Here is a 15,187-nt window from a genome sequence, read left to right as displayed (position 1 = left end):
GATTTAATGCAAATTTCAAAATGTCTGATGCACAAAATGACCGATGTACAAAAATGTACCTAAAGAGAACAATCTTATGATTTGTTAGCCAAGCTGTTCAAAAGTTACAAGCAAAAATGTATATTTATATATTTTCTGACCACTAGGTGGCACTCTGCTGAAACTGCTCATATATCCTCAGGCCATGATTGGTATAACACAGACCAAATTTGGTCTGAATATGCTAAAGCATTGCTGAAATATAGCCTTGTGTCTATTTTGGTGCAGTTTTCGTTAAATTTGTTTATGCGCTTTACAAGAACGGTTAGGTCCGTTAAAATTCTTTAATTGCTTAAAAAATCCCAGAGACTTGCATTAAAGGAGTGACCTGAGCTCTCCTTCAATCCACTCTGTAGGATTTTATTTTTTTCACCTGTTTATCATCCAGCAAGTCACTAGTAACTAGAAGATCACAGAGAGTTAAATGGGTAGTTCACCCAAAAATGAAAATAAGTGTATGACGTTCTTCTTTCAGAAGAATACAATTGGAGTTGTATTAAAAAATGTTGAGAGTGGTGTTCCAGCGGATGACATAGGACATGCCGAGCGTAAGCTCCGGTGAGAATATGCTAGTCTCGTGAGAACCAAGTTTTGTTTACAGCAATGGAAAACCAGTCTCCTCTCAGCTTATATCAAAATCCTCCGACATTTTACTTTACGAATCCTCATTTTGTACTTCTAATTCATGACCGGTGTTTTGTTTTGCTCTTTCTATTTCTATTCTATTTCATCACTTCTCACTGAAGCTTACGCTACACCTACATCCTACGTTATCCACTTGAACGCCAATCTCTCATATACGTGCATAACACAGTCAGCGGAAAGAGATTGTGGTTTATTAAGTTCTAAATATGGATATTACTCATACACAAACATATTGATTTCAGAATGCTTTTATTAACCCTCCGGAGCTGTGTGGAGCTCCTTTTATGATGGATGGACACCATTTTTTGGCTTCAAAGTCTCAACACCCATTCACTGCCATTATAAAGCTTGGAAAAGCCAGGACAAGACTCAGATTGTATTCGTCTGAAAGAAGAAAGTATTTTAGTTAGTAACTTCAAAACTGATGAAAACTTAATTATTAACCACTACATAATTGCATGATACCATAAATCTTAAAACAATGAATCAAACACTGAATTTATTCTTAAAATAATTCTCAGGCACTCTCGGACAAAGAAAAAGGATCTTTATAAAAAAGAGGATGTGATTCAGACAAGAATAGCTCTTCTACCAGCGCCACTAATGATGGAAATAAGTACTGAAACTTGCACTGTGTTTCAAGGTATGAGTGTATAAGGGCATGAAATGTATATAGAGAGAAGCATATTATAAATCTTAATAGTAATCCAATAGACTTAAACTCTAAGTTCATCACAAGAGTATCCTATTGAAATTGATCACATTAAAACATACTTTAAAAGATTAGTTTGATCATCTTCTCATGCTAACAGGCACATGCTCTACTACTTGATCCTCCTCTTCAACTTTCTGTAAAAAAAGTATAACAAGATATAATAAAAAAAATAAAGAAAGAACAATACATATAACAATATAACAATACAAAAGATGAATAGGAAAATGTAAAATGCCTACATAACAGAAATATGCCCAAATAAGATATCAATATTAGCCTAAAGTGAAGAATATTCTAAATTAATAGTACTTTGATTTTTTTTTAATTGTCATTTCTTTTAAACAGTTAATATTTAGTCAGTTATATTTTATACATTTTTCCCTGCTGTCTGCCAAACCTTTAGAACATTTTATTCAGATATTCTAATATTCTAAGATTCTAGTGTTTTGTTTTTTCAGTAGCTTTACAAATGCATTTCAGTCCAAAATATAAAATAACTTAATCTGACTCATTTTATTTACCTATTGACTCTTGAAGCCACAAAAAAAAAAAAAAAAAAAAACATTAATAATAAAGAAATGACTTACTCAGAGGTCTTGTACATTTAACAGTAAAATGGCTTATTTTGGAACTACATTGAAGAAGGAAAATATCTGGTAGTGTTTTATATTATATGCGATAGATCATTATACAGACAATAATACAATTGCACACTGCTTAAGTGATACAGAGACACATAACATAGTTTGAAATAATCTTACCAATGTATTTCTTTTGTAGAACGTCGGCTCATGTAGCATAACGACATAAGTGATCTCGTCTTCACAAATCTGAACTGTTTTAACAACAATAATTTACAATGTGTTATTTACAGTGTGTTATTTTAGGGCTTTCAAAGTTAAATCACTATTGCACACAATTTATTAGATATATTTAATGCTGCAATTTTTAAAAAGTGCATTAACGTGTGTATGACATTACTTTTCAGCCACTGCTAGCAGAGTAAAATAGTAAAAACAGAATCAGGTTTTGCACGTGACATGAATAAAGACAGCTACTCAGGGCAGATCATTGCAAAATCCACTAACCACACACATTATTTAGTAACTAAATGGTGTTATATTCATTAATTATAGTAAATTACAATATGAGCTATGAGTTGATTAAAATCAAAAGGTAACACTTGCCTTCTTCACCAGTTTTTCTACATTTCCAGCAGATGCAGAAGATCCCAAATCCAGCAACAATCAACAGAGATTCAGCAGCAGCAAAAGAGATCAACACAATCAGAGAATCTGAGTCTGGAGAATGTGAAGGAGAGGAAAAGAGAGATATTCATGTAAATTATTGAGTCTGAGCTACAACAATACACAGACATCAGCTCAATGAATAAATGAGCAATCTCACACTCGTAGCAGTGTGATATTACTGTATATCAGCACGGCTGTGATTTGGCCGTAGTAATCAAAGCATGCTGATATATAGCCATATCGCACTGCTATGAGTGTGACATTGCCTTTATACCACAGTTCGCTGTCACAAGTGTGTAAATAAAATAGAGACAACAACGGAGCGTCTTTAAAAACCCAATCTCATATTTACAATAAAACACTAGTTTGAATGCCTGCTGAGGAAAGCAATATCTTTGCCGTACTATCCTTTCATCTGTTAAGGGTGATTTCCAAAGACAGTGGTGGATGCTCAGTGCATTTGTTGGCTGCGTCTTACAAGGTGTTGTTTAAAGTAAAAAAAAATGTTTACAATTGTTTACAACCTTGTTTCAATATAAAAGTCATTACTGCTGACTCACTCATAAAAACTCTTGCCACCATCTAATGGCGGAATAATTTCACTAAAATCACCATCACGAACACACACCGTTTCTCAATACTAAATACTATTATTAAATGACACTATTATTTATATTAAATAATATTTATTGAATAATAAAATATAATAAGCAACAACAGCCATCATAAAAGTTGCTAGGCAATTCAGTCAAAAGTAAAACATCAGCACTCTGATATACAGCATTAAAGTTGTATAACATATCATGGTATGAGTATGGTAACTATTTGCTCTGGAACAAATAATAGATTAATGAGACCGTCCGTTAGATTTACCCCCCAAAAATTATATATCATGTTTAAATACTATAGAGACATCAGAGCCATCGTCAAATTCCAGAAGATCTAAGTGAGCTAAGGATGGTCTCGGCGTGTTCATGACAATATGATGAAGATGATGATGATGATGAACAATCTCTGGTAATGTTAGGAACAGGCAGATGAGCTGCAAAGCATGAGACAATAAACTAAAATATGGATAAATTTACACAGTCATTTAATTTTCAGTTCAGTGTGTTGATTGAGTGTTTATACGATGTCACCTCAAACTATAAAATCAAGAATATGTAACAGGCAGAACAAATCATCTCTGCTCACCATAGACCAGAGGTGGAAAGTCCAGGGGTCAGAAAGTAAAAGTCCTGCCATATGTTTAATTCCAGCCATGAAATCATCCAGCTGATTTCACTAATTAGTTATACCTCCTGGTTGAAAAACTGCGCTAATTAGCAAATCCAAGTGATTGGAACTAAATACTGAGGACGACTTTTAGGGGCTATTTACACCTTTTCACTTCATGCATTTTTTTTCTGGTCAGATACCTATCCGATCGTGAAAGACCAGGTGTAAATGCCCTCTGAAACGCATTAGAGACAGATATAAATCTGAACACTCAAACCACTTCAGGAGGTGGTCTGGGCCACATTCCAGACGAAACTGGACAAGTGTAAATGCATCTGGTTGCTGAAACCACATATGATAATTTTACTCCTCCCAAAATATAAAAAATAAACGTGTGAGAGCGTTTTATAGACTATATGGCATGTTATAGTCAGATGTGACAGCGCTAATGCAACAAGCATCACCACGGATGAGTAGCTGAGTATCTCCTCAGAAAGCCATCACGCAAACTGCCGCAAATGAAACTGAAAGTAAGTCGCAGAGGCGCAACACATAATCATCTTCATTAAAAGTAGCGAGACTAACCTATCTTTCCAGTGCTGGTGCCGCACTCTCTCCTGTTGCAGTCTCTGATATTAAAATTAGCTGATAATGGATAAAATGCAGCGCATATCTATTGCTTTCATTGATTTGAACTCAGTTAAATTTGCATATAGCGCGGGAATTGAAAAAGACACAAATTGCAAAGACACATTGATGTGACCGAGTGTAAATGGAAACGTTTTAATAAATCAGACAGATATCCGATCAGAGAACACGCATGAAGTGACCAGGTGTAAACAGGCCCTTACTTTCGGAACCTGGACTCTCCACCTCTGCCATAGACCGAAATACTGGATATTTTTGATGACCACATAGGTCCATCTATCTCTAGTTTATAGAGCATGTTGAGTTGTGATGGTCAGAGATCCAGTCTGATGATCCAGCTTCAGTCTGTCTCTGAATCTCTCATCAGGAGCATCATCATATGTGAAAAATATTTGTTTATCTCTACTGATTTCAGCTATGAGAAAACTGCCAGCTCCAAATTTCCATAGTATGTCATTGTTTTATGTATTTCAGTAACATCGGTGTTTAGAGTGACAGAATCTCCATCCATCACTGACACTGACTCACCAAACACACCTGATGAACAAACACATATTACACAGATTAAGGTAATTATAAAGGTAGGCATGATACTGTCTGATACTGTGTAAGTACTGTACTCTTGCAGATAAAGAAAAATATGCCTTTATAAACTGCTACCACTAAAGACAGACTATCAGTATGAAGGAGACAGATAAAACACTGCAGCAGCACTTTCAGATCGCCTGAAAATATATTTATAGTGTCAAATAATGGAGTAAAATGGCAGCATAATTTATGAAAAAGGATCCCCGTGTTGAGAGAAATTGGGAGTAAGTGCAGCGGTAGAGGCACTTCCTTCAGCCTGAAGTTTATTCATGTCACTTTTGGTGTGAAAGGCCCTTTACAGTTGCCCAAAATAGCATTTGTTTTTTTTCTTTTTTTTTCTTTTGAAAAGCAAATAAGCAAGCCCTGCCCAGGTGATAAAAAGTAACACAAAAGTAACACAATGCATCACTTTCCATACACAGTAACTAACACAATTAGTTACTTTTTATGGAGTAACACACTATTAAAATGGATTACTTTTAAAAGTAACTTTCCCCAACACTGTGAGAACGTCTCGGTTACGTACGTAACCCTCGTTCCCTGATGGAGGGAACGGAGACGTTATGTCGTGACGACATTAGGGGATTTACTTGGAAGCCCCGACTGCCTCTGATAAGAGAAAACGCCAATGAAATTTGGCTAGTGGATTTTGCATACCTGAGCCACTCCCCGTGCATACGGGTATAAAAGGGCGACAGGTGCATCCACTCATCAGGTTTTCCACTGAGGAGCCGAGAACGTGTCCCTGGCAACCAGCGATGGTTCGAGATTGTGGCATGGGGACATAACGTCTCCGTTCCCTCCATCAGGGAACGAGGGTTACGTACGTAACCGAGACGTTCCCTATCTGTCGGTCACTACGAGTTATGTCGTGACGACATTAGGGGTCTATGGAAAGCGCCACAACCTGAACCCCGTCACGAACTTGTGGCATGCAGATGTTGACAAGCTAGCGCGTGACAGACAAATGCAATGCGAAGGTCGCAACCTTCCCGTCGCCCCAGCGCAAATTCGCTAACCTTGGTGCCCGCAGGGACCACTGAGTACATTGCTGCTGGAGATAGCCAAGCCGCTGTTCCTTTCCCCAGAAATCGGAAGGGATTTCGACCTTCTATGAAAGATTGCTTCAAGTCTTTCCTGTTTGTTGTTACAGCCCGGCAGTAACGACGGGGAAGCGAGCCTTCCGGAGAAGGGCGCTACGGAGGCCACACCCTGCCCGAAGGGAGGTAACGTGTGGAGACACTGGTATGGACTGGCCCAAGCCTGGGGCAGTGCTACATACGCCTGGGCCCTGGGGCAGATCCTACCTAGGAGAAGGGAGGAAGGCTGCCAGCAGGGCCTGACAGAGCTCTGTCAAAGGGAAGACACGGGTTTACCATGAGGGAAACCGTACCGTGGATGAATACACGTGTGGGATCGCCCGAAGGGAATCAGGCCGCACGGGCACCTAGCCGAGTACAGGGGCTGACCGGAGACCCGGGCAAGCTAACACCGGTACTGGGCCTGGCGTCAGACTGCTCCGCCCAGCCTGACTGCCGGGGGTGCTGGAGGAACTCCGCCAGGGTTCGCCGTTCGGGGAACTAACTGGAGGAGAGAATAGGCGCTCGTATCCCCGGGTAAGGGGGAATGGCGCAGCAAGCGTGACACCGGCCAACTCTTCCCGCCACTTACCTGTTACCCAACACACGGGAAGAGACTGGCTCAACGCGGAGACTGTAAAATCTCGCGAAGGTGTTCGGTGTCGCCCAGCCCGCAGCTCTACAGATGTCTGCCAAAGAGGCGCCGTGCGCCAGCGCATAGGAGGAGGCAACACTCCGTGTGGAGTGAGCCCTCACCCCGAGGGGGCACGGCTCGCCTTGGGATTGGTACGTCAAGGCGATGGCATCCACTATCCAGTGGGCCAACCTCTGCTTGGAGACAGCCTTCCCTTTCTGCTGACCTCCGTGGCAGACAAAGAGCTGCTCAGAGCTTCTGAAGCTCCGGGTGCGGTCCACGTATATGCGCAGCGCTCTTACGGGACACAGCAACGCCAAGGCTGGGTCTGCCTCCTCCGAGGGCAGTGCTTGCAGGTTCACCACCTGATCGCGGAAGGGCGTGGTGGGAACCTTAGGCACGTATCCAGGCTGGGGTCTCAGGACAACGTGAGAGTAGGCCGGCCCAAACACAAGGCACTCTTCGCTTACCGAAAATGCTTGGAGGTCCCCGACCCTCTTGATGGAAGTGAGCGCGGTCAGGAGCGCTGTCTTGGCCGACAGGAATTTCAGCTCGACTGAGTCCAGCGGCTCAAAGGGACCCCTCTGAAGTCCAGCCAGGACAATAGAGAGATCCCAGGAGGGCATCAGGGGTGGCCTAGGAGGATTTAACCTTCTGGCACCCCTCAGGAACCTCACGATGAGATCGTGCTTCCCCAGGGACCGGCCGTCCACTGCATCGTGATGGGCCGCAATAGCAGCCACGTACACTTTCAAGGTGGAGGGCGACAGCCTGCGCTCCAACCTCTCTTGCAGGAAAGAAAGCACCACTCCAATCGTGCATCTTCGGGGGTCCTCCCGACGAGAAGAACACCAGTCCGCGAACAGACTCCACTTCAGTGCATAGGCTTGCCTAGTTGAAGGGGCCCTAGCCTGAGTGATGGTGTCCACCACAGCCTGTGGCAGGCCACTCAAGTCTGCCGCGTCCCATCCAGGAGCCACACATGGAGGTTCCACAGATCTGGACGCGGGTGCCATATGGTGCCGAGCCCCTGAGAAAGAAGGTCCTTCCTCAGAGGGATGCGCCAGGGAGGGGCTGTCGCGAGGAGGGTGAGTTCCGGAAACCAGGTCCGGATGGGCCAATACGGCGCAACCAACAAGACCTGCTCCTCGTCCTCCCTGACCTTGCACAGCGTCTGTGCGATCAGGCTCACTGGGGGAAACGCATACTTGCGCAGAGCCCGAGGCCAGCTGTGTGCCAGTGCGTCCGTGCCGAGGGGGGCCTCGGTCAGGGAGAAATACAGCTGGCAGTGGGAGGACTCGCGGGAAGCAAACAGGTCTACCTGAGCTTCCCCGAATCGACTCCAAATCAGCCGGATCATCTCGGGATGGAGTCGCCATTCTCCGGGGAACGTGAGCTGTCGTGAGAGCGCGTCGGCTGCACGATTGAGCTCCCCTGGAATGTGGACGGCGCGCAGCGATTTGAGCTGTGACTGACTCCAGAGGAGGAGATGGCGGGCGAGCTGTGACATGCGGCGTGATCGTAGACCCCCCTGCCGGTTGATGTACGAAACAGCCGCAGTGTTGTCCGTGCGGACCAACACGTGCTGGCCTAGAAGCAGTGGCCGGAACTGCTTTAAGGCCAGATGCACTGCCAACAGCTCTAGGCAGTTGATGTGCCAAAGCAGTCGAGGCCCCGTCCAGAGCCCCGAGGCTGCCTGCCCGTTGCATGTAGCGCCCCAGCCCATGCTGGAGGCATCTGTTGTGACAACAACATGCCGGGACACTTGTCCTAAGGGCACCCCGGCCCGTAGGAAAGCAAGGTCTGACCAGGGGCTGAAAGAGCGGCGACACGACTGTGTGATGGTCACACGACGTGTCCCGCGGCGCCATGCCCATCTCGGGACCCGTGAGTGTAACCAGTGCTGAAGTGGTCTCATATGAAGCAACCCGAGCGGCGTGACTGCGGCTACGGATGCCATATGCCCCAGGAGCTGCTGAAACTGTTTCAGCGGAACCACTGTCCTGCCTCTGAAGGAACTCAGGCAGTTCAGCACTGATTGGGCACGCTCGTCCGTGAGACGTGCCGTCATACTCACGGAGTCTAACTCCACACCGAGAAAAGAGATTCTCTGCACAGGGGAGAGCTTGCTCTTTTCCCAGTTGACCCGAAGCCCCAACTGGCTGAGGTGCCGGAGCACCAGGTCCCTGTGACCACACAACTGTTCTCGCGACCGGGCCAGAATGAGCCAATCGTCGAGATAGTTGAGGATCCTGACGCCCACTTCCCGTAACGGGGCAAGGGCGCCCTCCGCCACCTTCGTGAAGGCACGGGGAGACAGGGAGAGCCCGAAGGGGAGGACCCTGTACTGCCATGCCCGCCCCTCGAACGCAAACCGTAGGAACGGCCTGTGTCGAGGGAGAATCGAGACATGAAAGTAAGCGTCCTTCAGGTCGATCGCTGCAAACCAATCCGCGGACTGCACGCATTTGACGATGCGCTTCTGTGTCAACATCTTGAACGGGAGCTTGTGTAGGGCCCGATTCAAGACTCGCAGGTCTAGGATTGGCCGGAGGCCACCGCCTTTCTTGGGCACGATGAAGTAGGGGCTGTAAAACCCCTGCCTCATCTCGGCTGGAGGGACCGGCTCGATTGCACCCTTTGCCAGAAGGACAGCAATCTCCTCACGCAGGACAGGTGCATCTCGGACTGCCACCGAAGTCTCGAGGATGCCGCTGAACCTGGGAGGCCGCCTGGCGAACTGAATCGCATAGCCGAGTCGAACTGTGCGAATGAGCCAGCGAGACGGGCTGGGTAGCGCAAGCCACGCCCCCAGATACCGTGCAAGTGGCACCAAAGGCACAATCGACGTGCCCGCAGTGGTGCAGCGAGGGGGAGTAAGGTTGGATGGAACAGAAGGCGGTGCGTTCTGACTCATCCCCACAAAACTCCCTGAGTCCCCGGGGGGACTGGCTAGAGGTGCGCGGGGAGGCATCGCGTCCCCAGACCGCACTCTCTTGGCCACTGGCAATATGGGTCTCGGGTGAGAGTGAGGAGGCAGTGCGTCGCACACTGTCAGCCCGCAGACCTGGGAACCCGGAGGAAAGGGAAATTGCTCTTTCTTTGACAATGTGGGTACCACTGGCCCTTGAGCCAGTGGCGGAACAGAAAGAAAAGAAAACACAGGATTCTCCACCCGGCCCTCCTCCGGGGGAAGGAGCGACGCTAGCCTCGTCGTCTCCTGGGAAAGAGCAAATTCCTCCATCTCCGGGTTGTGCGCGTCAGGGCCGCTTTGTCGTCTTCCTGGAGGACTTGGCGGCCGGCTGAGGCGCAGGGGGCGCCGCACTCCTGCGAGAGGCTCGACGCACCGGCCTAGGTGACGACTCAGCACGGGGCGGAGCAGCTCTGGAGGACGCAGGAGGGCGCCCACGGCGACCAGCAGACTGGGGCCTGGCCCTTGGGCCAGCGGTGGCAGCTGGAGCATCCCGCCGTTTAGGGAGGATGTGCTGAATTGCCTCCGTCTGCTTCTGTACTGCCGAGAATTGCTGGGCAAAACCCTCGACAGTGTCGCCAAATAGCCCCGTCTGGGAGATGGAGGCGTCGAGAAAGCGTACTTTGTCGACGTCCTTCATCTCGGCCAGATTGAGCCAGAGATGGCGCTCCTGGACCACTAACGTGGACATCGCCTTCCCGAGGGACCGCGCCGTGACTTTCGTCGCCCGGAGAGCGAAGTCAGTCGCCGTGCGCAGCTCCTGCATCAACCCCGGGCCGGGACTACCCTCGTGCATTTGTTTTAGTGCCTTGGCCTGGTGAACTTGCAGGATGGCCATGGCATGCAGGGCAGAGGCGGCCTGGCCCGCAGCGCTGTAGGCCTTGGCGGCGAGTGCGGCCGTCAGCTTACAGGCTTTGGACGGGAGACGCGGACGATTCCTCCAGGTGGCGGCGTTTTGCGGGCACAGGTGCACCGCAACCGCTCTCTCCACCTGGGGAATATCCACGTACCCCCTGGCCGCCCCGCCATCGAGGGTAGTGAGGATGGAGGAGGGAGACGGGCGGCTTCTGGCCGTGAAAGGGGCCGTCCACGACTTCGTCAGCTCCTCATGCACCTCCGGGAAGAAAGGCACCGGGGCAAAGTGCGGCCGCTGGTCGCGTTTTGCGCCGATGAACCAATCATCCAGCCGCGAGGGCTCGGGACTGGGCGGTCTGTTGACCTCCAGCCCGATACTCACGGCTGCCCGGGCAAGCATGGCCGTCAGCTCTGGGTCCGGATCGGCAGTGGCGACAACACCCGAGGGGGGCAGCCCCGCCGATCGTTCATCCTCAGAGGACGAAAGCCCATCCCCCGATGCCGCGATCGACATCTGATCCTCGGGCGGCGCACCGAATGAAATGCTGGCGGCCCCGTGAGGCGAACCAGCGAAATCACTCGGGAACCGGACGGAACAAGCGCTGCGGGAGGAGTAAGAGGTCCGCGGGGACGTGCCCGGCGGAGAAGCTCTTACCGTCACCCTCAGATCTCCCAGAGCGCCAGCCGGCGGTCCTCTGCTCGAGCCAGAGAGACCGGGACGGGTGGCGGCAGAGGGTGCCAATCCTTTCAGAAAGGAAAGGCGAGATCGCAGCGTTGCCATGTTCATACGCCCACAACAGGCGCATGACTCATCCACAAACGCATCTTCAGCGTGCTGGATGCCCAGACACTGAAGACAACGCTCGTGACCGTCATCCGAGGACAGGAAGCGACCGCAACCAAGAGAACACGGACGGAACGGCATCTTTAAAAAGACGCGAACCGCCCAGTGTTTTAGAAATTTGCTCTTTCAGGTGAAGTGCCCAGGGGAATCGCTGCTGCAGGGACACCGCTGTCTGCACCGTGACGCCACCCAGGAACAAACTCTTTTTCTTTGAGGCAGAAGGCTTTGTGGAGATCGCAAGACTTCTCATCCACTCGGCTCCGAAGCAAAAATCTGATGAGTGGATGCACCTGTCGCCCTTTTATACCCGTATGCACGGGGAGTGGCTCAGGTATGCAAAATCCACTAGCCAAATTTCATTGGCGTTTTCTCTTATCAGAGGCAGTCGGGGCTTCCAAGTAAATCCCCTAATGTCGTCACGACATAACTCGTAGTGACCGACAGATAGGGAACACATTGGACCCTGCAGCTAACAATCTGGAGGGCCTCCTTCACAGTTGTTTAATGCCACAGTGTCTTCTACCACAAGAATTATTATTATTATTAATAATAATTTCACAAATGTCAACTTTAAAGAGCACAGATTCGAAGGTGCGGTAATAAACTGGATATTCGTAGTAAACATTTCAGGCTATTTAGTGCAATAAAACATAAACAACTCAGAAGATCCGAAATCCAGCAACAATCAACAGAGATTCGGCAGCAGCAATCAACACTATCAGAGAATCTGAGACTGGAGGATGTGAAGAAGAGTAAAAGAGAGACATTAATGTACGTTATTGACATTAATGTAAGTCTGATCAATAACAATAGACAAGAGATCAGATCAACAAATAAAGATTAATATCACTACTTCCATACCTGTACATGGCTGACAAAGTTGAGTGATGTCCAGATGTTGAGTCTGGTTGCTGATGGGATTGTTGAGCACACAGCTGTAGGTGTTTTTATCCTGATATTCCACCTCCAGAGGTAGAGAGAGACTGATGCTGAGATCAGACACACTGATGCTGGACAATAAACTGTTTCCTTTGTACCAGGAGAGAGTCACATCACTCACATTCACCACTGAACACAGCAATGAACAATTCTGCTGTGATGATGATGATGATGATGATGATGAACAGTCTCTGGTAATGTTAGGAACAGGAAGACAAGCTGCAAAATATGAGAGAATAAATATGAAATATGAATAAATCTACACAATAATTTTAGTTTAGTTCAGTGTGTCAAGTGAGTGTTGATATGATCTGTAACCTGTCACCAAATGATCTCTACTCACCATAAACAGAAACACTGAATGTTTTTGATGACAGTTTCGCTCCCCTTATCTGTTGTTCATAGAGTCCAGCATGTTCAGTTGTGATGTTTGTGATGGTCAGAGATCCAGTCTGATGATCCAGCTTCAGTCTGTCTCTAAATCTCCCATCAGTACCATTAAATGTTGAAAAGTTTTGTTCCGCAGTGATTTTAATAATGAGAGACTTGTCAGCTCCAAATTTCCATGTTAAGTCGTCATCTTCATGTAATTCAGTAACATTAGATTTTAAAGTGACAGAATCTCCCTCCATCACTGACACTGACTGTATTTCATTTGTTTCTGCACCAAACACACCTGATGAACATGAAGAGGTTTTATCACAGATTAAGGCTCCTGTTGGTTTACAAATCCTGAAATCAGCTATTTAGCATTTAGACTAATGACTTTCCATGACTTTTGTAGATATTTATGATGACTGCAGAAGTATATGCCAGATATTTCAAAGCAACTCAGTAGATGATTTTGGCTTTCTGAGTAGCCATGGAGAGCACAAACAGAGACATCTACATTCGCTGTGGAGATTTCCATTCTTTTTTTTTTTTCTTTTTTTTTAGCATTTTATTTTTGTGATCATTCCAGCCCTGGAAACTTTAGTGTTAAATTCAGAAAAAAAGTCCTGAATTCAATGTAAGTAGATGTCATAATAATGATTTATTTGGTACAAATGGTAGCAGATGTTAGTTAGAATAGTTTAATTCTTAACGATAGCAGGAGCTCAGAAAAATAAAACCATTAAAAAATGTATAACTTACCAATCAGGCTCCACCAGCACAAACAGAAGAAAACAAACATGTGAAACATTTTCTTCAGTTGTTCATTGTCTGATCTAAGAAGACTATCTGCTAAAAACACTCAAGCTGACGTGAATCCTCCCCTGACAGATTTTGACCCTCCTAGATTACACACTGTATTTGCATATGATATAATGTTTTATTGCATCCAGCCCTTGAATTGTAACTGTTTTAATGGGTGAAAGCTAAAACTGTCTGTTATCTAACACTATCGGTTTTACTGAGGTTCAGCTTCTTAGTCAACCTGAAAGCTGCTGTTGTCTGTTCTTCAGAAATGTGGTTTGATCTGTTGGTTGGACAAACTTCTTGTAGTTGAGAGTGGACATTCAGAACGTGTTTTTAGCTTAAGGGCGTCTTGTTGTCCTGCTGCATTGAAAAGCTTTTTTAAACTGAACTGTTGAAATGTGAAAAAAAAAAATGTGGTGAGGAACTGTGTCTGACGCAGACACAGGGGGTAGGGTATTAAACCTTTAAAATAGATCTTGTGTGAGTGAGTCCACTAAATACATGAACCAAAGAACATGAGATCTTTCCCATAATACTGGGAGAGTCAAATTGGAAATCAAAATAAAAAAGCTGTACACTAAGCAATACATTAAGATTCTTAAGTTTCCATACAAACGTGACTGTCACCTGCATTTTTCAGAAGTTAATTCAGTTGTACAGTGCAGTTGTCATTCCCGTACAGAATCTGCCATGACTGAAGACAGTTTGAAGGCTTCTTTGAGACCAGCTACCAGCAGCTATTGCCCAAAATATGCAAAACTGTTACACTCAATTAGGTTCTCTACACTATTATAAGAAACATAGTTGTTCAAAGTTACGGGAAGTACTTCATCTCCAGGTGAGACACTGCATCATCATTTGATTACTCAAAGACATTTGTAGATGATTTTATGCAAATTTCAAAATGTCTGATGCACAACATGACCGATGTACAAAAATGTACCTAAAGAGAACAATCTTATGATTTTTTTAGCCAAGATGTTCAAGAGTTACAAGCAAAAATGTATATTTGTATATTTTCTGACCACTAGGTGGCACTCTGCTGAAACTGCTCATATATCCTCAGGCCATGATTGGTATAACACAGACCAAATTTGGTCTGAATATGCTAAAGCATTGCAGAAATATAGCCTTGTGTCTATTTTGGTGCAGTTTTCGTTAAATTTGTTTATGCGCTTTACAAGAACGGTTAGGTCCGTTAAAATTCTTTAATTGCTTAAAAAATCCCAGAGACTTGAATTAAAGGAGTGACCTGAGCTCTCCTTCAATCCACTCTGTAGGATTTTATTTTATTTTTTTCACCTGTTTATCATCCAGCAAGTCACTAGTAACTAGAAGATCACAGAGAGTTAAATGGGTAGTTCACCCAAAAATGAAAATAAGTGTATGACGTTCTTCTTTCAGAAGAATACAATTGGAGTTGTATTAAAAAATGTTGAGAGTGGTGTTCCAGCGGATGACATAGGACATGCGGAGCGTAAGCTCCGGTGAGAATATGCTAGTCTCGTGAGAACCACGTTTTGTTTACAGCAATGGAAAACCAGTCTCCTCTCAGCTTATATCAAAATCCTTAGACATTTTAC

The 15,187-nt window shown here is 45.9% G+C and overlaps 1 protein-coding gene across 2 annotated transcripts; it reads right to left on the bottom strand.

The window, feature by feature from the left end:
• Window positions 1–918: 918 nt before the first annotated feature.
• Window positions 919–13,989, bottom strand: LOC306874926 (SLAM family member 5-like). 2 transcript variants are annotated; one of them, XM_079425261.1, is made up of 7 exons: window positions 13,560–13,989; window positions 12,769–13,101; window positions 12,348–12,644; window positions 2,587–2,700; window positions 2,161–2,234; window positions 1,987–2,030; window positions 919–1,533 (listed from the first exon to the last, which is right to left on the bottom strand). In XM_079425261.1, exons 1-6 carry the CDS (start codon window positions 13,606–13,608, stop codon window positions 2,004–2,006), a joined length of 894 nt encoding a protein of 297 aa, XP_079281387.1. In that variant the 5' UTR covers window positions 13,609–13,989; the 3' UTR covers window positions 919–1,533; window positions 1,987–2,003. The 2 variants fall into 2 exon arrangements, with proteins under 2 accessions (XP_079281387.1, XP_079281386.1); XM_079425260.1 differs by lacking the exon at window positions 1,987–2,030 and having other exon boundaries at window positions 919–1,068; window positions 1,459–1,533; window positions 13,560–13,971.
• Between the last annotated feature and the right edge of the window lie 1,198 nt (window positions 13,990–15,187).

The sequence above is a fragment of the Barbus barbus genome (assembly GCF_936440315.1).
Source record: "Barbus barbus genome assembly, chromosome: 9".
Taxonomy (NCBI): domain Eukaryota; kingdom Metazoa; phylum Chordata; class Actinopteri; order Cypriniformes; family Cyprinidae; genus Barbus; species Barbus barbus.
The sequence above is the reverse complement of the archived record's forward strand: the minus strand, read 5'-3'. Positions and strand labels throughout refer to the sequence as shown.